The 25,645-nt window shown below is 37.3% G+C and overlaps 1 protein-coding gene across 1 annotated transcript in view; it reads right to left on the minus strand.

The window, feature by feature from the left end:
* Positions 1–22,309, minus strand: part of CYYR1 (cysteine and tyrosine rich 1) — a 123,227-nt gene extending 100,918 nt beyond the window's left edge. Inside the window, exons 1-2 of the mRNA XM_081300703.1 lie at positions 21,777–22,309; positions 16,678–16,780 (exon numbers count right to left, since the gene is read on the minus strand). Of these exons, the coding sequence (XP_081156829.1) occupies positions 16,678–16,780; positions 21,777–21,849 (176 nt within the window). The 5' untranslated portion in view covers positions 21,850–22,309. The remainder of the gene's footprint in view (positions 1–16,677; positions 16,781–21,776) is intronic.
* Between the last annotated feature and the right edge of the window lie 3,336 nt (positions 22,310–25,645).

A 25,645-nucleotide genomic window follows, 5' to 3' on the forward strand; every position in this document is an offset into this window, starting at 1 on the left:
CTGTCTTCAGAACAGCTTATTCATATCCCCATTCCTTTTCCACCAGCAGCTTTAAGCTCCTCACTTCCAAGTCTCTACGTGCTGCTCTGTGTTCTTTACTCAGCTTCAGACTGGTGCATTCCACCAGTGAAGGCTCACAGACATTGATGTATAGTCTACCAGCCTCCCCCCATATGCTCAAAACAGAATCCATTCCCATCTCTGAACCTCCTGCATATCCTCCATTAGTTCTCAGCATGTGATCCACCCAAACATCCCAAACAGAAACTTCAGAAATTACGCGGACTTGTTCTTTTCACATCTCAGTACACATGTCCCAGTCTCTTCTATCATTTCATCCTGTAGCACAAGACACTGTCAAATGGCACCACGATGGTAAGCACCAGGATGGTCTGGGAGTCATTAGAAGTGCAGCATTTCAGGCCCCACCTAAGCCTACCAAATGAGAATCTGTATATGAACAAGGTGTCCAGGTGATCACATGACAGCCATCATCCAAATTTTTTCATTTCTTTATTCTCTTTTTAGTTACAAGGATTATCAAATTATGCATTACAAACATAGAAGCTCCACAACAATGATGTTATGAAGTTTTATACACACACACACACACACACACACACACACACATATGTATATATCTCCAAATAAACCCATGATAAATAAAAAAATATCACAAGTTGAAGATTCTTCTAATACACCTAACCAACAGAACATTAAAGTCTAGCATAATCTACCTTAAATATACTCAGGACACTTATATTAGTCTGGAGTCAAGTGACATCAATGAATACAAATACTATTTTATAACAAAGTGGTGACTATCTCATGTATTCTCATAGATGAGCATTTTGTAGGCAATATGGGATGGAAAAGCACACAACACAATATCCCCAAATGCTGGAAACGAAGTACACCGTGGAGCGTCAATAGGTTCCACTTGGGATGGCATGGCTGATCAGAGGGGGTACTTGTTGCCACTGCCCAGCATCATGAGAATTTTGTATTGCATATTACTGGCTTGGGAAAGTTCAAAATTCAAAATTTGAAGTACTATTTCTTTTCATGTATTTTTTGATGGTATTGTGGACTAAACCCAGGGGTTCTCTACTCCCGAGCTACATCCCCTGACCTTTTTATTTTGAGACAATGTCTTGCTAAATTGCTGAGGCTGAACTGGAACTTCTGATCCTCCTGCCTTAGCCTCCATAGGTGAACTGGAGGGATGAGTCAGGGTACTGGCCCAAAGTACTATTCTAGTGACTGCATACTGCTTTCACATCATCATAAAGTAAAATCATAAGTGGAACCACCATTAAGTCAGAAACCATATAAATAACTGCATACCTAACCAGATTTATTACATGTTAATAATTTGTAATATTTGATTCAGTTGTTCAATTTTTTAAGTAATGAAATATTACACAATTTAAGACTGTGTGGCCTTATGCTTCTCCCTGTGGTGACTAATTTGTCCCAGTTTGCCCAGGGCCATCTGTGCCTGATGAAGTCCTTCATCCCTGGACACCCCTCAAGTCCTGGGCAATCTAAAGTTCATGTGCACCCCATCTCTCCTTCATACATTTGCACATTCACCATGTGCACATTTCCATAAATAATACACAGAATTATGTTACACGCTGTGCACATTCATCTTTAATTCACTCTTTTTTTACACAGCATTACACTTTCAAGATTTACTATAATGATATGTTAATTTACACTGATTTATTTTAATCACCTACCTCTTCCATAGAACAAATATATTGTAATTTATTTATCCACACTCTTCTGGTAGATATTTACGTTGCTTCCAGTATTTTGTTATTCTAAATAATATGTCAACAAATGTTACAAATGTCTCCTCCTGCATGTCTGAAAATTTCTAGGAAAGATATAATGAAGAACTATTGCTAAGTTCTAAGGGTTGCCATCTTCAGCTTTACTAGATGGGGTCAAATTGCTCTCCAGGTATTTTTAAGGGTTTATGTTCTCCTTTTGGCAGTGTGGGGACCCTCTTAGCTTTGACCACCTTGCTTGGTGTTATCAGAATTATGGAATGTGGACAGCCCCCTGATGGGTGTGAGAAGGCATTTCATTGTTTTTAACGGCTTCCCATGCTTCAGGTAGCTATGCGGTACCTCTTCTGTATGTTTATGGCCTTAACTTCAGTATTCTACCCTATGAGGTATTTTTTTTTTTTAATATATGAATTGCACATTTTCCTATTGAGTATTCTGGAAACTAATCTTATGTGAATCATAAGAATTACCAGTATCTTCTCTGAGTGGGGATTTTTTTCCTCTTACTTCTATCTAGGAATTCAGTTGCCCTATATATTCAGCATTTAAAAAAAAAGAGAGATATAATTCACATACCAAGATCCAACATGGCGGCGGGCGGAGAGGCAGCTTTTTCAATACCCCCCCAGTGATGGGGTCATAAAGACGCATAGATAACGCTTAGATTCTACCAACGGAGAATCTCCTAGCAAAATTCCACTGAAGAGAGACCGTCTGGGAGCTACTAGGATTTTTTGAAGCAACAGATTGCCCCAGATGAGCGAATCCCTGCCAGGAGACGCAGAGGTCCAGATCCGCCAGCCACAGTCCGAGCGCGGCGGCGCGGCTGCCGGCCCGTCCGCCAGCAGCAAACGTGACTGGGTCCCGCTAGCCTCCGAGATGCAGCTTGGCAGGAAGAAGTCTTTAGCCAAGCCTTCATGAAATAGCGAGCTGGGAACTGAAGCCAACCAGGGACAGACCAGTCCCACCCCTCCCTTTGGACACTCTGGCAAGGAGCCTGGGGCCCGCCATAGCAGAGAGGTGACATCATCGAAGTTCAGCCAACGGAATTCCTTCCCAGCAGAATCCACTTTAGCAGGTGTGTGACTCCCTCCCCATCCAGATACAAGCAGCCAGGAAACTTCATGGACCTCTCAGGGGTCGTGTCTGTAGGGAAGCAGAGGGGATCCCCGACCCCCAACCCCCCATATCACCAGCGGTGACTCCCAAAGTCTTAGCCGCCAGTTTACACAGCACTGGGGCTTAAATGGGACACGTGGTGGGGCTGCAAGTGCAACTAGATCTCTGGGGAACTGCTTCTGGTGAACAGGACCTGGCTGGCCGGCTGACAGGAGGAAGGGGGGGAAGGGCTGGAGAAGTGAAACGGCTCTGGACTGACAAGTCTGAGAGACTCCCAGGAGACGCCTTACAGGGCTAGGGGCAGGTAGAGAGCAGAAGCTCCTCTCAGAGGGCACAGCTCCGCCTACTGGAAGAGAAGAAAATGGATCTCTAAGACTTCAATTTTTTTTTCTTCTTCTCTCTCTGTTCCTTTCTCCCCTTTTCCTTCTCTCTTTCTTTCCCATTTCAAGTTTTATTGTTCTTTTCATTCTCCTCTAATCTATCTATCTCTCTCTCCTTCTTTCTTTTTAAGAGCACCTTCATTCCCCTACCCGCCAACTTTCATCTCAAGCATTACATCTTCCATTACATGTAATTGTCTAAATGCAAATAGGTGAATGTCTTGAAGATGTCTATAGGTCTCCTAAATACCTAGCTACTACCAACACCCTGATCCAATTGCCTGTTAGTATCCACCTTCAGTAGAGCAATCTTCTAAAGTAGCCAAGACATACTAACCCTCATACCATCATAGCACCTAACCTAAACATATAGTCCTAAGAACAAACAACAAATCACTATATGCATACAGAACCTGGAAGCCTTTTATGAATTGAATGAATCATCTTTAAAGTACAATAAAGCCCAACATTTCTAGAAATAATCTCCCACCACAAAGGAGAGACAACAGAGATATACAAAGCCAAAACAAATGTATAGGAGAAAGCAGTTACAAAGCAGTCAAACAGAGCTGGAAAGTAATGTGAACAACATGAAAAAACAAGGGAAAAAAGGTCTACAAACAATGCAGGACAACTTAAATCTACAGGAGGACCTAGAAGCATCAGAAACATGGACAGAGAAAGAAATCAAGGCATACCTAACTCAGATGGAACGGAATATTAGAGAAGACATGAGACAGCAAGTCCAAGCATTGAAAGTATATTTTGAAAACGAACTAATCAAACAAATTCAAACTGCAAAGAATGAGCTTTACCAAGAGACAGAGATTTAAAAAAAAAAAAAAAAAACAGTAATCCTAGAAATGCAAGAAACCATAAACCAGATTAAAAACTCTAACGAGAATATTACAAATAGACTAGATCAAGTAGAAGTCAGAACATCAGATAATGAAGACAAAGTTTATCAACTTGAAAAGAATATAGTCAACACAGAAAAGATGCTTAAATCTCACGCGCAATCTATCCAAGAGATATGGGATTTCAAAAAAAAAATTTGAGAGTCATTGGGATAGAAGAAGGCACAGAGGTTCAAACCAAAGGAATGGACAACTTATTAAATGAAATAATCCTAGAAAACTTCCCAGAGATGAAAGATGGAATGGATTGCCAAATCCTGGAAGCCTACAGGACCCCAAACATCAAAAACAGTAATAGACCAACTCCAAGACATATAATTATGAACATAGACAACATACAAAACAAGGAGAGAATATTAAAAGCTACTAGAGAAAGGAGGCAGATTACATTCAGGGATAAACCAATTAGGTTAACGACTGATTTTTGATCACAGACTTTGAAAGCGAGAAGATCCTGGAACAACGTATTTCAAACACTGAAAAATAATGGATTCCAACCAAGAATACTGTATCCAGCAAAATTAAGCTTCAGATTTGACAATGAAATTAAAATCTTTCAGGATAAACAAAAGCTAAAAGAATTCGAAGCCAGAAAACCAGCACTGCAAAGCATTTTGAGCAAAATACTACAAGAAGAGGAATTGAAAAATAGTGCCCAAAACTAACAGTGGGAGGTATCTCAGTACAGGGGGAGAAAAATAACCAAAGAGGAAAAACTAGCCAAACTAAAATAAATAAATAAATAAACATGACTGGAAGTACAAACCGTATTTCAATTGTAACCTTAAATGTTACTGGCTTAAATTCACCAATCAAGAGACATAGGCTAGTAACCTGGATTAAAAAAAAATCCAACAATATGCTGCCTTCAGGAGACTCATATGATAGGAAAAGACATACATAGGCTGAAGGTGAAAGGTTGGGAAAAATCATACTACTCACATGGCCCTTGGAAGCAAGCAGGAGTGGCCATACTCATATCGAATAAAATCAACTTCAAACCTAAGTTAATCAAAAGGGATAAAGAAGGACACTATATACTGTTAAAAGGAACCATCCACCATCAAGACATAACAATTATCAATTTGTATGCACCAAACAATAGTGCTGCCACGTTCATAAAACAAACTCTCCTCAAGTTCAAGAGTCAAATAGACTACAACACAATAATTATGGGGGACTTCAACACACCACTCTCGCCATTGGACAGATCCTCTAGACAAAAGCTGAACAAAGAAACTATAGAACTCAACAGCACAATCAATAACCTAGACTTAACCAACATATATAGAATATATCAACCATCATCAAGTGGATACACGTTCTTCTCAGCAGCACATGGATCCTATTCAAAGATAGACCATATATTATGCCATAGGGCGACTCTCAGTAAATATAAAGGTGTGGAGATAATACCATGCACCATATCTGATCATAAAGGAATGAAACTGGAAATCAATGATAAAAGAAGGAAGGAAAAATCCTACATCACATGGAAAATGAACAATATGTTACTGAATGATCAATGGGTTACAGAAGACATAAAGGAGGAGATAAAAAAATTCTTAGAGACAAATGACAATACAGACACAACATACCGGAATCTATAGGACACAATGAAAGCAGTTTTAAAGGGGAAATTCATTTCTTGGAGTTATTTCTTCAAAAAAAAAGAAAAAACCAACAAATAAATGAACTCACACTACACCTCAAAAACCTAGAAAAGGAAGAGCAAAACAACAGCAAATGTAGCAGAAGGCAAGAAATAATTAAAATTAGAGCAGAAATCAACGAAATTGAAACAAAAAAAAAACATTGAAACAATTGAAAAAACTAAAAGTTGGTTCTTTGAAAAAATAAATAAGATCGACAGGCCCTTAGCCATGCTAACGAAGAGAAGGAGAGAATTTAAATTACTAACATACGGGATGAAAAAGGCAATATCACAACAGACACTACAGAAATACAGAAGATAATTAGAAAGTATTTTGAAACCCTATATTCCAATAAAATAGAAGATAATGGAGATATCGATAAATTTCTTAAGTCATAAAATCTGCCCAGATTGAGTCAGGAAGACACACAATTTAAACAGACCAATAACAAAAGAAGAAATAGAAGAAGCCATCAAAAGACTACCAACCAAAAAAAAAGCCCTGGACTGGATGGGTATACAGCGGAGTTCTACAAAACCTTCAAAGAAAAATTAATACCAATACTTTTCAAGCTATTTCAAGAAATAGAAAAAGAAGGAGTTCTTCCAAATTCATTCTATGAGGGCAACATCACCCTGATCCCGAAACCAGACAAAGACACTTCAAAGAAAGAAAACTACAGACCAATATCTCTAATGAACTTGGATGCAAAAATTCTCAATAAAATCCTGGCGAATCGAATACAAAAGCATATCAAAAAATTGTGCATCATGATCAAGTAGGATTCATCCCTTGGATGCAAGGCTGGTTCAATATACGGAAATCCACCACACCAATAGACTTAAAGACAAGAACCATATGATTATGTCAAAAAAGCATTTGACAAAGTACAGCATCCCTTTATGTTCAAAACACTAGAAAAACTAGGGATAACAGGAACTTACCTCAACATGGTAAAAGCTATATATGCTAAACCTCAGGCTAGCATCATCCTAAATGGAGAAAAACTGAAGACATTCCCTCTAAAATCTGGAACAAGACAGGGATGCCCTCTATCACCACTTCTAATCAATTTAGTTCTTGAAATACTAGCCAGAGCAATTAGACAGACAAAAGAAATTAAAGGCATAAAAATAGGAAAAGAAGAACTTAAATTATCGCTATTTGCAGATGACATGATAATATATTTAACAGACCCAAAAGGGTCTACAAAGAAACTGCTAGAGTTAATAAATGATTTCAGCAAAGTGGCAGGATATAAAATCAACACGCCTAAATCAAAGGCATTCCTGTATACCAGCAACAAAACTTCTGAAATGGAAATGAGGAAAACCACTCCATTCACAATATCCTCTAACAAAATAAGATACTTGGGAATCAACCTAACAAAAGAGGTGAAAGATTTATACAATGAAAACTACAGAACCCTGAAGAGAGAGATAGAAGAAGATCTTAGAAGATGGAAAAATGTACCCTGTTCATGGATAGGCAGAACTAACATCATCAAAATGGCAATATTACCCAAAGTTCTCTACAGGTTTAATTCAATGCCAATCAAAATCCCAACGGCATTTCTTGTAGAAATAGATAAAGCAATCATGAAATTCATATGGAAAAACAAAAGACCCAGAATAGCAAAAGCAATTCTAAGCAGGAAGTGTGAATCTGGAAGTATAGCAATACCAGAGTTCAAACTGCACTACAGAGCAATAGTAACAAAAACAGCATGGTACTGGTACCAAAACAGGCGGGTGGACCAATGGTACAGAATAGAGGACACAGAAACCAATCCACAAAACTACGACTATCTTATATTTGATAAAGGGGCTAAAAGCATGCAATGGAGGAAGGATAGCATCTTCAACAAATGGTATTGGGAAAACTGTAAATCCATATGCAACAAAATGAAACTGAATCCCTTTCTCTCGCCATGCACAAAAGTTAACTCAAAATGGATCAAGGACCTAGATATCAAATCAGAGACACTGCGTCTGATAGAAGAAAAAGTTGACTACGATCTACATACTGAGGGGTCGGGCTCCAAATTCCTTAATAAGATGCCCATAGCCCAAGAGTTAATAACAAGAATAAACAAATGGGACTTATTTAAACTAAAAAGTTTTTTTCTCAGCAAGAGAAACAATAAGAGAGGTAAATAGAGAGCCTACGTCCTGGGAACAATTTTTTACCCCTCACACTTCAGATAGAGCCCTAATATCCAGAATATACAAAGAACTCAAAAAATTAAACAATAAGATAACAAATAACCCAATCAACAAATGGGCCAAGGACCTGAACAGACACTTCACAGAGGAGGACATACAATCAATCAACAAGTACATGAAAAAATGCTCACCATCTCTAGCAGTCATAGAAATGTAAATCAAAACCACCCTAAGATACCATCTCACTCCAGTAAGATTGGCAGCCATTATGAAGGCAAACAACAATAAGTGTTGGCGGGGATGTGGGGAAAAGGGTACACTTGTACACTGCTGGTAGGACTGCAAATTGGTGCGGCCAATTTGGAAAGCAGTATGGAGATTCCTGGGAAAGCTGGGAATGGATCCACCATTTGACCCAGCTATCGCACTTCTCGGACTATTCCCTGAGGATCTTAAAAGAGCGTACTATAGGGATACTGCCACATCAATGATCATAGCGGCACAATTCACAATAGCTAGACTGTGGAACCAACCCAGATGCCCTTCAATAGATGAATGGATAAAAAAAATGTGGCATCTATACACAATGGAGTATTACGCAGCACTAAAAAATGACAAAATCATAGAATTTGCAGGGAAATGGATGGCATTAGAACAGATTATGCTAAGCGAAGCTAGCCCATCCTTAAAAAACAAATGCCAAATGTCTTCTTTGATATAAAGAGAGCAACTAAGAACAGAACAGGAAGGAAGAGCATGAGGAAAAGATTAACATAAAACAGAGACGAGTGGGGGGAGAGAAAGGGAGAGAGAAGGGAAAGCATATGGAAATGGTAGGAGACCCTCAATGTTACACAAAATTACATACAAGAGGTTGTGAGGGGAAAGGGGTCGGAAACAAGGGAGAGAATTGAACAACAGCAGATGAGGTAGAGAGGGAAGATGGGAGGGGAGGGGAGGGGGGATAGTAGGGGATAGGAAAGGCAGCAGAATACAGCAGTCAGTAATATGGCATTGTGTAAAAATTGTGAATGTGTAACTGATGTGATTCTGCAATTTGTATTTGGGGTAAAAATGGGAGTTCATAACTCACTTGAATCAAATGTATGAAAGATGATATGTCATGAGCTTTGTAATGTTTTGAACAACCAATAAAAAAATAATTCACATACCATAAAACTTAACAGTTTAAAGTGTACAGCTCAATGATTTTTAGTATATCTCTACTTTTACTATTTGTGCTTTTTGTTTATTCATTTTTTAGAAACCTTTCTATCCAGACACTATAATGCCATTCTTTCTTTTTTTTGTTTGCTTTAAAAACTATTTTTCTGATATTATACATAAAAACATAAAAATTGCATATATTAATTGGGTATTGTGATGTTTCATACATGTATACATTTTATAGTACGTATAGGTTAAACATATCTACACAGATAATTATTATTTTCATAGGATCAAAACACTCTAAATTCTCTGTTTCAACTTTTTAAAACATAAAGCACATATTGTAATATTCCCCTTTTTAAATATTATAAATAGTTCATTTTTGAATTTATGTAATTAGTTCGATAGGAATGGATTTTGGATGCAGAGAAATGGACTAATCTAGTTTAATGTTTATTCAAAGGGTAGCTAATACTTTTAGCATCATTTATTTAATAACCCATCCACCTCCATTGATTTCTAATGCTATTTGTGTTACCTATCAAGCTCCCCCATGTATAAGTCATCTGTAAGCTCTGTATTATTTTTGGTTTTTCTGTGATCCAGTATGGCACAATTTATTTCCTATAACTTTATAATAAAACTTACTGTCTAAGAGGCATGTCTTCTTATCTTGCTCTTTTTCATAGTTATCCTCACTTTTCTGGGCCCTTTACTATCTCACATAAGTTTTAAGCCCAGTCATTCAAAGTTGATAAAAAATATCCTGTGGATTTTGATTGAATGACATGGAATTTGCAGATAGTTCAGGAGTAAGTGACATATCCCAGCACTGACATCATTACACCATTCCTATCCATAATTTATATGTACTTCTCAATGTCTTTAGATTTCTCATTCATACCTTGAAATTTTTATGTATTTGGATTATTACATAAATGGCAAGCATATATTATCAGATTTCTTATGTTGTATTTATGTATATATATGCATGTATATTATATACAGTGCATACATAGACACACACACACACACACACACACACACAGAGTACATTTTCTAATCAGCCTTGTTAGCCTATGGCGATAAATGAATTTTTGTGCACTGGCCTTGTAACCTGTCATCACAGTGAATTCTATTATTAGTTTTATAACCTGAAGAGTATTGACAATCATATCATTTGCAAGTAACAGCAATTTAGTCTCTTCCTTCCCAATTCCTCTTACCTGTCTTTACATGTGTCGGGTTGATTGCACCTGCCAGGGTTTTCAGTACTATGATGAACAGCAGTGGTGAGACACACTAGCTGGTCCTACTGCTACCTTGAAAGAGAAGGGTTTCACTGTCCTACCACAGAGCATAGTGTTCAAGGTTAAGTGGGGTTTTATTTTTTGTTCTGTTTTTTAAAGATATCTCTTAGGTTAAAACATTTTTTATATATATTCTGAGTTTCCTAAGTGTTTTATTCTGACTGATGAATTTTATCAATTGTTTTTCTATCCAAGTTGGATCTTAAAATTACTCTCCTCCTAGAAGACTTTACAGGTCCTAATGTTGAAGTTAAAGATCCTCCTCACGGGTTCAACTGCATACTGTGTTTTCCACAGGAGTTAGGCAATTAGGATACACTATAAATTTGATGGAGAGAAGCTTTAGAGGCAACACATTGTTATTTCTTCTTACTGAAAATAACCTATAAGACGCGATTTTGTGTCTCCTGAGAACCACCCACCTTCTTCCTTTTGTTTGTGGTTGAGGTGTTGGTAATCAAACCCAGGGCCTTGCATATGCTTTACCACTGAACTACATCCCCAGCCCCTGGCCTTCTTCTTATATCAAACCTGTTATTGTACATTTCAAATCAAGTTTGTATTTTGTAAACATCATATTAGTTACTTATCTTTGTGCCATTATTAAAACAACAACCAAAAAAAATCCTACAAACTTTGATTCACTCAGTATGTACTCTTCAGAGTTTCTTCCCCATGTCTAAGGCTAAAATCATTTTAATTTAAATGATGTGTTTAATGAATGCCTAAGCTCTGTTAAAATGTATTGTTTCTGTCAGTGTTTTAGTACCCTCCTGTGTTTAATTCAGAACACTCAGTTAATGATCATAGGACTCAAGTGTCATTTGAAAATATGAAACTTTTATCTTTTATTCCAGCTTTGCTTTCATGCACAGCCTGGCTCTAAAATCACAGTTGTGATATTTATTAGCTGTCTTTGCAAAACTGTGGGTAATACATCTTTCACATTTCATTGAAAAGAAAAGAAACTTAATCCCACCAGGATCTCCATTATTAGTTCTTCCTCTTTTTTTTTTTCCCCCATGGGGATTTTTATGATGACCAGATGGTGCTCTGAAGAATCCTTAGACAGATCAGCATTTCACAATGGCAAATTAGAAAAGCTAAAATCTATTTTTGAGTTAGTGAATTAAAACCTGTATCTTTTCATCTGGCTCACTGTGTCCAAAACAGTCAAATTCTAGTTCATATTTAAAATTATTCAATTATTCTCTTATTCACATGGCACAATACTTTATAGGACAGTCCTGTTTTTATTTTGTCCCATTATATAACAGTAATTAGCCACTCAGATGCACCGTTTCTTCCCCTGACTTCTACCAATTTTAAAAAGTATTTCATACACTATGTCTTTACTGGGGATCCACACTCCAGAAAATATCAATTAAATTCCATCAGCAGCAAAAATGTAAATGTCCTTTTCATGTTCATCACAGAGTATTTCATCTTTCATGGAGAAGAGTTGCTGAATGAATGTTTGAGAATCAATCTGGTGGTAAATTGATTATTTCTCAACTTGGCCCAAATTCTCATTTTTAAGCATACCAAATTCTTCTAAATGTTCAAGTAATTGTCCTCCTGGTCAACAATCTCTTAAATTTAAGAAAAAATTACAAGGTTGCACATTTGTCATATAAAATCTTCCAAATAATCTAACACCTCAAAGTTTACATTCTAAACTTTTCATCTATGGAGTAAATAAAAGCTTGGAGCCTGCTCACCTTTGTGTAGGGTTCTAAGTGGTGTCTAGGAATGCATGCTTCCTGCATAAACCAGATGGCGAGTTTTATCAGAAAAAGACTGAATTATTTCTTTGGAATATTGGTAGGAATGGCCAATAAAATTATGTTGGTAAGAACCTACTTTATAGAGAGTTAAGAAAAATTTTGCTGTAAATGGGTAATAATGAGTGTAATGCATTCCACTATTGTCATGTATGTAAAAATAAATTAATTAACTTTTAAAAAAGAATCTATCTTGTATCTGACCCAGTTATTCCCATGCTATAGTCAGATTTTAACCTCCCCCTTTAACTAAGCTGAATAACATGGGTTTTTCCCAACTGATCACTTCCTTCCTTCTATGTATGCCTTTGTATGTAGGAGCCTCTCTGTCTGGAATACACTTCCCTTTTTTCCCTGTGCATCTATACAAATTCCTACTCCTCCTTCAAAACTCTGATCAAATGCCTTTTCTGAAGCTTCTCTAAACATTTCATTCTAAATACACACACATACACACACACACACATACACACTCACACTCAGACACATACACACAAGCAGGATGGGCTGTTTTCTCTCTGGTCCTTCAATAACACTTCATGGATTACCTCAAAAATTATTTGGCTACATTATCTTATGAGATTTCAAGGTCTGAGAAGTCAAGATGTATCATTTATTCATCTTTGGACCCCAAGACTTTGTCCAGCTATGCCCCGGCAATAGGCACTCTATGTGCATTTATAAATAATTAACTGATTAAATAATATATGCCAATGAGTATAAAAATTATTCTTAAATTCTGGAAGATAACATTATTCTCCTATATAGAAGTCAGTATCTGTGACTGGAAGGACCAAAAGTAGGTATTCTATTTTTTAAGTTTAATTTTGAAAGGTTTTCAGGAGACAGAAGTAAATTTAAAAATTCCTCAGGGAAATAAGAAACAAAATTGAGGTGTGGGTCCTGAATTTACTTGCCCAATGTAACTCATGTTTGGTATAGAAAATATCCTAAAAGAAGGGGGAAACTGAGTAAAAGAAAACTTTTCAACTAAAAAATAATGGAAGTCGGCTCCTATAATTTCTTTAAAAGTGAATCTTAATTATTAGTTTGCAAAAGAGTGAAATCAGATGAAGTAAACAGAATCAAGGGCTGAATATCTCTCAACTCTGATACTAGGTTGGCTTCTGGGTGGCCTCAGCAAGAAGAGTCATGTGAACCAAACTTTACCAACTTAGGAACAGTCCAAAATATGTCAAAGTATATTCTCTACTGTTTTTTAGCTCATTTTAAACTCATCCAATATTTTTACTTTGAAAATAAATGAAAAATAAAGTTAATTATAAAATTACTCATTTAAAATATCTAACATTTTATTGTACATTGCTTTTTTTTCTTTATTACTTTTGTGATAACCACTTTCTGTTAAGATCATTAAACTGTTTTTTTTTTTTTTTTTTTTTTGGCCAGGAATGTGGTCTGGATGCTTGAAAGAGGAAGAGCATACTTTCTGAGTTCCAAAATGGCAATATTTGAAAATATTGTGCATGAAAGAGACTCTTGGAAGTATTCTTAGAATTGATTATTTTCTAACTACTGCACCTCTCCCACCCTCCCACAACTTAAAAAAATAAAATAAAGCTTTGGGTGGAGTTAAGAACTCTTTTCAAATGTTAAACAATAACTGGAAATCCTGAAAACGCATTCTTTTTTATCCAGTAGGGAAAAACACTTTAAAGTCTCTCTCTCTCTTTCTTTTTTTGGCTAGAAATTGTTTAGCAAGGGATACAGTCAATGGCTTCTATTTTGAACAGAAAGTTCAATTTTAACTGCCTGAAATATAATGCCATCTGTGTTTATTTTCCTTTCCAAAACACAATTATTTTTTCCCTAAACATAATGAGTACATGGTCCTAATAACCCAAATAAATACATGAATGCAACTAATGATTTACTGTAATCAAAAGGTGAAATTAGTTAGAGCCTGCATCATCAGAGTATGGATTTGATTGCAAATGTAAATCACACATAAAGCACATTTGTAAATTTAAATTTTAAAAATATTCTGATTAATAAGTAATTACATGTTCTATGCATATTTACCAGAGTGCAAGTAGCTATAAGGTGAGAAACAGGGGCACTATGCACACCACAATGTAATTAGTGGACAGAGAGATGGGCCAGGAGACAAGACTAAACAATACCAGAATCTCTGAACCTAAGTCCCCAAATCTGTATTATCTGCTGGTTTCACTTGAAACAGTACCATCTGGCATGTGGAGATTACTCAAAAATAAATTTCTAATTTATTAATAAGTGATTTTAAATTACTTTAAATTCTAAAAATATACAACTGTAAACAGCAACTGATAAATTCATGTGAAAATCATTCTGACAGTTTTCTAAGGTAGAAGATGTGCTTAACTCTCTTTTCCTACCAAATCTTCCATGAGGGAAAATTCAAATATTCATTTAGAGTTTATTTGCATTTCAAAGAATACTTAAATTGCATATATTATTTTTATTTCGATCTGACATTTGTGCATGGTCTTCAAAAGTATCTGAAAGTATGACTTTTTTTAAAAGTCATATTCAAAAGAATATGATCCCCAGTGTTGGTTCTAGAAAGTTTCTGTGGTTCCAGGTTTTCTATTTTCAGGAAATGGAGGATGTGTTATAAGCCTGCTCAATGACACATCCCTAAAATAGCTGGGCAAGGTGACTTAGCGCCTAATATTTCCCATTTCCACTTGGTCTTCAAAGGGCACGAGTTAAGCAGACTGGGAACATTATTCACTTGAAAAGCAAAACAAGAGGTCGGCAGCCAGACCACTGCTACTATCTGAAAGCCATGGGGATTTTGACTCAAGAAAATTTTTAATTTCTAATTCTTTACCTTCTTTATCTCAGTTAACGTGCAGAGGACTGACACACACTCTTCCAAAAGCTCAATCCTGAAGGCAGGTCCTGGTTTCTCATTTCCCTTTGTTTGGAAGCAGCTCTAAAATACATTCTTAACTTGTTATGGTGAAATACTTAACACATCCTGCAGGTACCTGTTTTCATAATGTGTGTGGATGTGTTTGTGTGTGTGCATATGTGTGTGGTTTGTTTTTACACTATTCACTCATATCTTGGCCTCTAAACTTTGTTCCTGAAACTGTTTTCTGAGTATTATGTAGAGAATTGATATTTTGTATCTCAGCAGCTTTTTTTTTTTTAAAGAGAGAGTGAGAGAGGAGAGAGAGAGAGAAGAGAGAGAGAGAGAGAGAGAGAGAGAGAGAGAGAGAGAGAGAGAATTTTTTTAATATTTATTTTTTAGTTCTCGGCGGACACAACATCTTTGTTGGTATGTGGTGCTGAGGATCAAACCCGGGCCGCACGCATGCCAGGCGAGCGCGCTACCGCTTGAGCCACATCCCCAGCCCTCTCAACAGCTTTTTATTCATAATCTCTCTTTCCCCTGATATCTACTGGATGCATTAGACAAATTAATACCTGGATGGCAAAATAAACCTGCCATAATTAAATAACAAATGTTGACTTATAAATCCTTCATCACAGCAGATGAAAACATATCATGGACAACATTTAAACTATATAAGATCTACTTAAAACATTATTTAGTACACATAATTAAGAAACAAAGCAATCTTTTTTTTTTTTTTTGGTGGTGCTGAAGATTGAACCCAGGGACTCATGCATGTGAGGCAACTACTACTACCAACTGAGCTTTATCTCCAACCCTAAAACTATCATTTTTAACTCTTTTCTAATTTCAATTTATACTAACTTGTCCATTTTGTCAAATAATACAAAATAATAGGTAATGATGAGTGATTAATATCTCCAGTAAAGATTTTATGCTAATAACCAATTATATTATGTTTCTCATCTACCATTTTGAGGCAGCTTTACAATAAAATGTACCAATTGTAAATGGATAGTTCCAAGCACTGACTTATGTATAGTCATTTAATATACCACAGCATGGTGTGAAACATCCCCATCACACCAAAAGTTCCCACATGGGCCAGGTGTGGTGTGCATACTTGGAATTCCAGCCATTTGAGAGGCTGAGGCAGGAGGATGGCAAGTTAAAGACCAGCCTCAGCAACTTAGCAAGATCCTCAGCAACTTAGGTAGGTCCTATCCCAAAATAAAAAATAAAGTAAAATAAAAAGGGCTGGGTAGGAAGCTCAGTGGTGGAGTGCACCTGTGTTTAATCACCAGTTCCACAAAAAAATTAATTAATAAATTTAAAAGATTTTTTTTAAGGGCTGGGATGTAACTCAGTGGTAAAATGCACCTGGGTTCAATCCCCAGTATCAAAATAAGCAACTGATCTTAAATTTTTTAAGCCGTATCTTTAATTTAGTATGCTTGAAAACATAACCCAACAACATCAATATTGCCAAATGTGAGCAGTACTCACGAGAGAATGTTCCCAATATAGGCATAGTAGGAGCAACAGTAGGGCGTGGTCCCATCGCAGCAATAGGATCTGCAGTCTTTGCCACACTGAGCAAGGCAATCCTCTAAACAACAGAAACCACAAAAGCAGTTAGGGTTGTGAAATCAAATTCATATCTTTGTAGGTCAACAATCACTTTTTCAGTACACTTGTATCTTCATGGTCATGCTGTGAATCCCATAACATGTGCAAGAGTCTAAACTAGTCTTTCTTAATAGTCACACTCCGGGCTGATAAAGGCCAAGATCATTCTTGAATCTCCTGCACTAAGCACAATCATTGGTAGGGGGTGTTGATTCACTGAGATAATGAAGGGAGAAATTAATGAATGAGCCAACTAATCAGCCATTCCATTTGTCAACAGAGTTCTTATGTTTTTAATTGATGGTTTTCTGATTTTAGGATGTTACATTCTCATCCTCAATTAATGGAAAGTGTTTCTGAAAGGGGTCATACCAAAAGAGTGACAATTTAAAACCAATGTATGACTGACATGACAATGCATTATATGTTTTTCCTTTAACACCTATTTTTACCCTCATAATTACAGTTTGCATACATACAGCAAAACACAAATGAGGTGGAAGGTGATGAGTTAGTTATACAAAGAGTTCACTCAGATAATTAATTTGTGAATAATTAATAGTTTAATATCACAGGGAAGAACTCATAAGTTTTGAAACATCAAGTATAAAGTGGAAAAGGGTGTTTGGGGATTAAAAGAATATGTGGGAGTCAAGAAAACCAAATTGCTACTTTTTCAATGTATTCTTCAATAAGTAAAATTTATACCAGAAATATTGAGTACAAATCGCATTAGCTTTTGAAATTCTTTATTCTACTGAAGTGATTTATATCCAACAGTTTATGATTATCACTGAGTTATAACCAGTAAAATAAATTATAATGGATGTGTGAATTTCAGGTATATGATTAGAAAAACATTAAATAGTCTGATAATTTAAGTTATATGTTCAAGAATCAAGAAATGAGTCATTTTCAACTCAATCCTTGAAGATAACATTATTATATAAATTATACAAAATTTTTGTTGTTCCTAAGAGTTATAACATTTAAAGTATAAAACATTATATTTTTGTCTACACATCCCTGTATTCATTTATCTAGAAAAGAAAGTTTAGACTGGTTTTAAATCCCCTCTTTGCTAAAATAGTTCTTTACAAAGGGACGTGTTCAGGTCTCAAAGCTCATCCACCTTCATTAATAATGCATGAATTTTGTGGAACAAGTAAGAAAGTTCATATTATCTTTCCCTCAATTTTATTTCTACATTACAGATTAATAATTATGAACCTTGAGGTTTTCAGTAACTCTACTGAAATCCACTCTTAAATTTCAAAGAGAGAAACACAGTATTATTTATATCCAAGGGAGAAGCTAATGTATTAACCATCACTATTTTTTGCAAAGGATGTCACACATTCTTAAGAATATTTTTTGTCATTGTAGATGGACATAATGCCTTTATTTTATTTGTTTATTTTTATGTGGTGCTAAGGATTGAACCCAGTGCCTCACACAAGCTAGGCAAGCACTCTGCCACTGAGCTACAGCTCCAGTCCCCATGGATACCACACTTTTCGAGACTACTTATTTTATAATTTTCTCCATGAGTTTTCTGTAGCTCTCATTTTTAGGCCTGTTCAATTTGTTGAAAATTTTAGACTTGTCAATTATCTCTGGACTTAGCAGGAATACATTGCTTCATGTTCTTAAAAACCACTAAAATCAAGAGACAGCCAAGTCCTCACTATTTTGTCAGAGGAAGATACCAATATGTAAGAAAATTCACAGGTGCCTTTTGAATGATGCCCAGGGCAGTGAAACCCTCTAAAGTTCTCCATGAATATCAAAGATTCAATTACTAACATTGCACTCCAATTACTACTATCATAAGAACATGGTGTTATCAAAATATTTTGAGCCAACATTACAGGAAACCAAGCCCAAAATCTTGTAGCCAAGAAACTGGATTATACCTGCAGTAAACATCTAGATCATGTCACACATTGTCCATTATTTTTATGGCATTTTCCAGTACTCTTGTCTATTTCCCAGAATTAAGCTACTACTGAAAAGGGCAAATACAGTCACAATCATGACCTTGCCTAACTGAGTTTTCAATCATACCTTAAAGCTCATTTTGTGATGTTAATTGCTTTCTCTGATTGATTGTGAGGATAATTTTATGAAGATCCGACTCTGGACTGTACAGGGTCATTTTCTCACTTGTGAGAGAATGGAATACTCCAATTGTCCTTGGAAGATAAATAATATCACTTCTAATATCCAAGTTAATATCCCTGAAAATTAGCCAGTTCAAACTTTCTTCAAAGGTTTTTTAATTAAAGGCATGATGTGGAAGAAGGTTCCCCTACTCACCCTGCACCCCTCCTTAAGGAATGTGCAGTACAGGAAAAGCCATATCTGGCTTGAAGCACTTGCTTGCAAATGGCATTTGCAAGCTATAGCTAAGGACAAGAGAGGAAGGAAAGGGAGGGGATAGAAGGCACTGGCTGTGGCCCAGAAGGTAAAATCTTGACCAAATCCTGTCTTTGTAGCCTGCAGTGGGAGTAGGACAATAATATAAACACTACAGTGGGTATTTTCCAAAGGTGACCTGAGGGTAAACCATGATAATTCAGGTATAGAAACCTTGCTGTTATTTGCAAAACCACATGGAATATGGATTTTTTTTTGGAGGAGGAGGGGGGAGGAGACATCAAGGATAAAACTCAGGGGCACCTGACCACTGAGCTACATCCCCAGTCCTATTTTGTATTTTATTTAGAGATGGGGTCTCACTGAGTTGCTTAGTGTCTCTCCATTGGTGAGGCTGGCTTTGAACTCGAGACCTTCCTGCCTCAGCCTCCCGAGCCTCTGGGATTACAGGTGTGCACCACCGTGCCGGCCTGGAAGGTGGAGTTTAATGCATTCATTTTGCAGAAAATAATTCAGAAGATAAGTGGTTTATCTACTTTGATTTTTGTCCCAAGAAACTGGTAATTTACCACACTGTTTGAATATTTTTATTTCTGTGGTTTTCTGGCATCTAGCCCCAACAGACACTTCCAATTTTATACCTTAGTTCTAACCAAATGGAATTATCCATCATTGAACATATCCAGTTCATTGTTTATGCCTTTGTTCCCACTATATGCCATAACCCATCTCCTTTTGTCTGGGGCTTCTCTATTCTTTGAAGATCTTGCCCAGAAAAAATTCAGAGCATGACCTGTGCTTATTTTCCAATAAATAGGGCAAGCTTAAAAAGTCCTTGAAATAAGAATTTCAGGAATCAACACCAAAGAACTCATTAACTAAATATTTCTTATGAAAGACAACCTAGTACTGGCTTGCAATTACTTCGTAGTTTACTAGGTAGATTGAGAATCAGAGAAACAGAAGGAGTGATAGCTATCCATAGGAAGCAACCTTGCAGCAGGCCAGCCTTGCTGGTTTCCTGAGTCCTGGGGAACTGGAGACCTAGCATTGAGAAAAGTAGAGGAAGAGGACAGGGGTGCAAAGTAGAAACTTTCAGTCCACCAAGGGCATAAAATACACACAAGAATAAGAAAAACCTGGTTCAGTGAAGTGGCTGAGTAAGGGCAAGCAAGGATTAAGCAAATTTCATTTGTTTATTATTTTCGTATTTTTATTTTCTTTTGATAAGCAGAGGAGGAGAAAGAATCATCATTGCTTCCAATGAACTAATAAAGAGATTTTTAAATAAAACTAACATGAGTGCAATTGATACTCCATCAAATATGAAAAGCCTCATAGGATTTAAATAAAATGAATATTGCAATCAGATTAAAATGTTAGATTCATAGAAGTAGACTTTTCTACTTCTATGAATTTCTATATTAGAAAGTCAGCATTTCCCCTACAATAAAACAAGTTTTGCATTTTAATAAACAGATCAAAAATTTCTATTAAAGTTATTCTGACTCCTTTCTGTCAAAGTTGGATAAGGAATTCAATTCCCTTGGTTCTCAGGTAACAAAGTAGAAGAGCATCTTCATTCCAATGACAGAATTTTTTAAATCTTAAAAGGTAAATTGCAATGTTATTCATATACTTAGCATTTCAAGGTCATGGGTAAGACTGTTGATTTTTGTCATAGGAACTTAGAGACATGAAAACATTTTACAAAGAACTTGCTTTTTGCTGGCACAGTTTTGTGAACCAAACAGATGCAAGGACCACATATGTAATTAACTTTCTACTTGAATAACCAATGAAAGGCCATTTAGGGCTCTGTATCAATCACAAAACAAGAAAACCCACTTTGCTTCATTAATTATTTGCAATTCTCACTAAGAGTAAATGGAAAGAGGAAAATGAGATGCCCTTCACATACAAGTGCTTAACCACATCAAAGAAAACAGATTAGACTCTGGGTGAATTCATGCCTCTCAAAAATTGTATGTTTAAGTCAGAGCATTCAATTGTCTAGCTTTCAATACTTGTGACTCTCCTAAAGAGCAAAAGCAAAAGTGTAAGGCTTTTTATTTCTAAAAAAAAAAAAAAAAGCAAACGGAATATTTAGAAAGTGGGAGATAGAAGGGGCCATGAGTTACCCATAACAAAATGGGAAATTCACCAAATTCCATTATTTTTAAATTTAGCAGTACTTCTTTGCTTCAGATGCTTTTTTGAAAGTGATTTCCCATTACCCCTTAGTCCCCGCCATCGCCCCAGATTTCCCTTGAATCCTTGATACATTTTGTCCTGCTTAGAGTGAAATCCCCTAAGTACCGGAATGTGGATTCCAAGTTGCTTGGCAGAGAGAAAAAAGAGGGGGAAAAAGCAAACTAGAAAAGTTAAAGAAAAAAAAAATCAAAAATACAAAAACAAAAGGCCGAGCAGAGGGCTCAAGCGAGCTGGTTCCTGCTGTCGCCTCGCGGGGACTCCACAAGCTCTGCTGGCTACAAAGGTCCTTTTCTGTCCTGCCCAGCCGGCGTTTGCCCAGACGGCGACCTGATCACAGTCCCTAGACCCCTGACCTTCTCCCGCCGCCTGACCTTCTCACTGACCTGCGTAGACAAAAAGCAGGACCAACTTCGGAAGCAAGACCCCTGGATGCCCGGGCAGCCTCAGGGCGTCCATCCAAGCCGGTGGCCCGAGACTGCGCGCCAGGACGGACGGACGGACGGACGGTGTGGACCGAGGCTGGAGTTAAAGGAGCGCGCGGTACTGGAGGTCACGGGAGGATGGAGTGCGGTCAGACGGAGAGAGCAGTGCTCCTGAGAGCCCGGCCAAGCGGGGACCTGGCCATGGCCCGGCCCACCTCCGAGGAGAGCTTGTCTGCGCGTGGCGTGAGAGGTGCGGGACTCGCGGCTGGGGCGCGGTGGCCAGGACCCGTCGCGCTGGGGGCTGAGGACTCTTTGTCCCTCCCCACTGCACTTGAGGGAGGCGGCCGTTCTGGCGTCCGGGCCACCCAGGCTCACATTTCATCTCCGCGGGTGGCACTAACAGGGGGCAGAGGGCGGGGTGGCGCGACTCCTCCCCACGATGCTGTGCTTCCTTCTGTAGAGCGACTGAGGACACGGCCTTGTCCTAAAGGAACTTTTTCTAACCCTCTGCCTGGGCTGTTGCTATGGTGTTTAACCAGCTCCTTTTCCTGCCTGCCCTCTAGCACTATTTTGTCCTTCAAAAGCAATAGATAAAGAACGTTACTTTTTTTTTTTTTTTTTTTTTTTTATCTCAAAACAAATGAAGAGAATTTTCAGGGTTCAAGCTAATTGTACAAAGAATGAGAGTAAAGAAAATCCAGAATTGGAAAATACAGAAACTGTCTGGTATCTTTTCTGAAAGCTGATAAAATGTTTTATTTATTAAATACGTAATGAAAGCATGCCAGTAGAGCAAGGGAAAGCAAAACAAAACAAGAATGTACACACTCATCACTATTGTTGAACGATATTCTGGAGTTACTGGCCTATGCAATTAGAAAAGAGAAAGGAAAAAGTTTTTTTTTTTTTTTCTGGATTGGAAGCAAAATTATTATCAAATGAGATGGATATGTGAAAATCAAAGGGAACAAACTCTAAAGCTCTCATCTAAAAATATAAATTTTTCTTTCTTGCAAATAAAAATTATCAAAGGCTCAATGTTATGAAGAAAAGAGGAAAAATGGGGGAACAAGTAGAGATACTTCTCTTAGCTAACAGATATTAAGGCTCCCTAAACTATTCTATAAATTTGAGAACAAAACTGTCTCGATAAAAAAAATACCAACATGTTTCTTTTTTTTCCCCAAGCCAATTTGATCTTAAAGTTTGTGTGGAAAGTAAAGATGTTATATATATATATATATATATATATATATATATATATATATATATATATATATAGAATGAATGGGACTAGCTTCAGCAGATATTGAATATATATGTATTATAATATCACAATAATTAAAACTTAGCCATTGAGATACATAGGCTCAATGGCAGAGAATAAAGAAACTAACCACATACAACAATTCAATTTATGATAAAACAGTGTAATAGCAGGGAAAATGACTTTACTTGTTATTCAATAAATTAAGTTGGTACATGCATAGGCGTTTTGGAGCTTTATCTTCTTCCATTAAAGTCAATTCCACAATGAATTAAATATTTAAGCTTTTTAAACATGCTGACAAGAAAATTTTAGATAAAAGAAATAATAACATTCAAGGAATTATGAAACAGGAGAGTCTTTTCTAAAAATTCCCCAAATTCAGAAACCATAGAAGACAATATTGACCAATTTGACTAAATAAGAATTAAGAATTTCTGTATGTAACTCGTTAAGCATTTGACTGGTAAAAATATTTGCAATGCATACAATGAACACATCTGATCTTTTACTACTTAAGGAGCTTAAAATCAATAAGAAAAGGTACAACAATCCATTGAAAACCAAGAAGCAAAAGAAAAATCAACAATAGAAACTGAATTTAACAGACCTTCTATTAAAATGTGTGTTTGTGTGTGCATGTGTGTGTGTGTGTGTGTGTGCATGCGCGTTTGTTAATTATGAGCAAAAGCTCACATGTGAGACAATGAAAGAAGGTTTAGAGATGAAATGAGAACCTTAACCCAATCAGTGAATTAATTCCCTGTTAAGGATTAACTCAGTGGTAACTGAAAGCAGGTAGGGTGTGGCTGGAGGAGGTGGGGTTTACCTTTTGTCTTGGTGAGGAGAGCTCTCTTTCTTTGCTCCCTGGTCTTGGGTTCTGAGCCACTTGCCTCTGCCACACTCTTCTGCCATGATATTCTGCCTCACCTTGAGCCCTGAGGAATGGAATCGGCCATCTATGGAGTGAGACCTCTGAAACTGTGAGCCCCCAAATAAACTTTTTCTCTTCTAATTGTTCTTGTCAGGTCTTTTGGTCACAGTGGCAAAAAAGCTGACTCAAACAGAAATTGGTACGGAGAAATGGGGGCATTGCTTTGACTAACCTGATCATGTAGTTCAGAAGCTTTCTGAAGTTTGTGGGAGGAATTTTGAAAAGTTCAGACAAGCAAGCTTGAAAAGCTTTAGTTCTGGTAGGAGCTCAGAAGACCAGAATGCTGATGGGACTGTGGATACTCAGTGGTGGGCTCGTGGGCTATCAGAGGAAAAGGAAGACAACTATTGATAACTTGACCAGAGGGCATTCATGTTATGTCCTAACTAAGAAGCTGTCTACATTCTACCCACGTCCTAAGACTTTGTTAGGCTGAATTTAAAGGTGAGGTGTTTCTTAATCAGGTGGAAGAAATGTCTAGGCAGCATAGCATTCAGAAAGCAGCATGGATATTACTGGCAGCTTTCAGCAAGTTTATTATGATAATCAGGAACAGAAAGATTTGAAAAATTTGCAGTTCCCACCAGAAAACTGTGAGTAAAACTAGGACTATGGAATATGTGGTCGTTATAGACATTATAACCACTAACAAATCTCCAAAATCTTTGCAAAGAGACAATTAGAAAGATTAGATCTGAGGGATCTCAAAAATTAGCAAGATCACACCAATCTCAGGCTCAAGGGAAGAAAAGTAAAAATTCCTTTGAGATGAGTAGGGCACCTGCTTGCACAGGGTGGCCTAGGAAGTTGCTTCCCCATCCTCAGTCACCCTGGTACTAAAAGACTACTGCAGCTGTGGTCAATGGAAGCTTGGCTCTTGCTCAAGATTGCATCAGGCCTTGGTGACAACCACGTGGTACTTGTTCTACAGGAAGACAGAATGATGGGATTAAAGGGTCATGGAGGCTTCAACCATGATTTCAAAGGAAGGCCGAGGAGGCCAGGCAGTGTTCCAGGGTCAGAGTCCCTGCAGGCTGCTCCTAGAGGGTGATGCATGGAGTTGTGAGGAGAAAACCAAAGCTGCAGTGGAGATCCCCAAGATTAAGAAATGCCAATAATGTGGAACATCTGCTGAGGAAAGTTTCAGGAATTGAGCAGAGATGTCTCCACAGAGAGGCCACGTGGGCTGCAACCAGCCAAGCTGTAGAGACGGAGATGCACAAGCCCTCTGGAAACATCATGATGCTTTATGCCCAAGATGCTGGATGTGGAGCTGTAGGACTTATTTGCCCAGCTGGATTTTGGTCTTGCTTTGGTCCCATTCCTTCTTTCAAAGCTCATATTTCTCCCTTGTGGAATAGACATTTTTACTCTGTGCCTTTATATTAGGATGTATGTAACTTAATTTTGATTTTTTACAAGAGTTCACACAGTGAGTTTGCCTTGAATCTCAGAGGAGGCTTTGGACTTGGACTCTCGGACAATGCTAAAACTCCTAAGATTATGGCAACTCTTGGAAATGGACTATATGTACTTTGCATTGTGAGATGGACGTGAACTTTTTTGGGATCAAGGGGTAGAACGTTATAGTTTATATATGAGGTGTCTAGCAAAAGCTCATGTGTGAAA

Source organism: Spermophilus citellus, assembly GCF_964194105.1.
Source record: "Spermophilus citellus genome assembly, chromosome: 7".
NCBI lineage: Eukaryota > Metazoa > Chordata > Mammalia > Rodentia > Sciuridae > Spermophilus > Spermophilus citellus.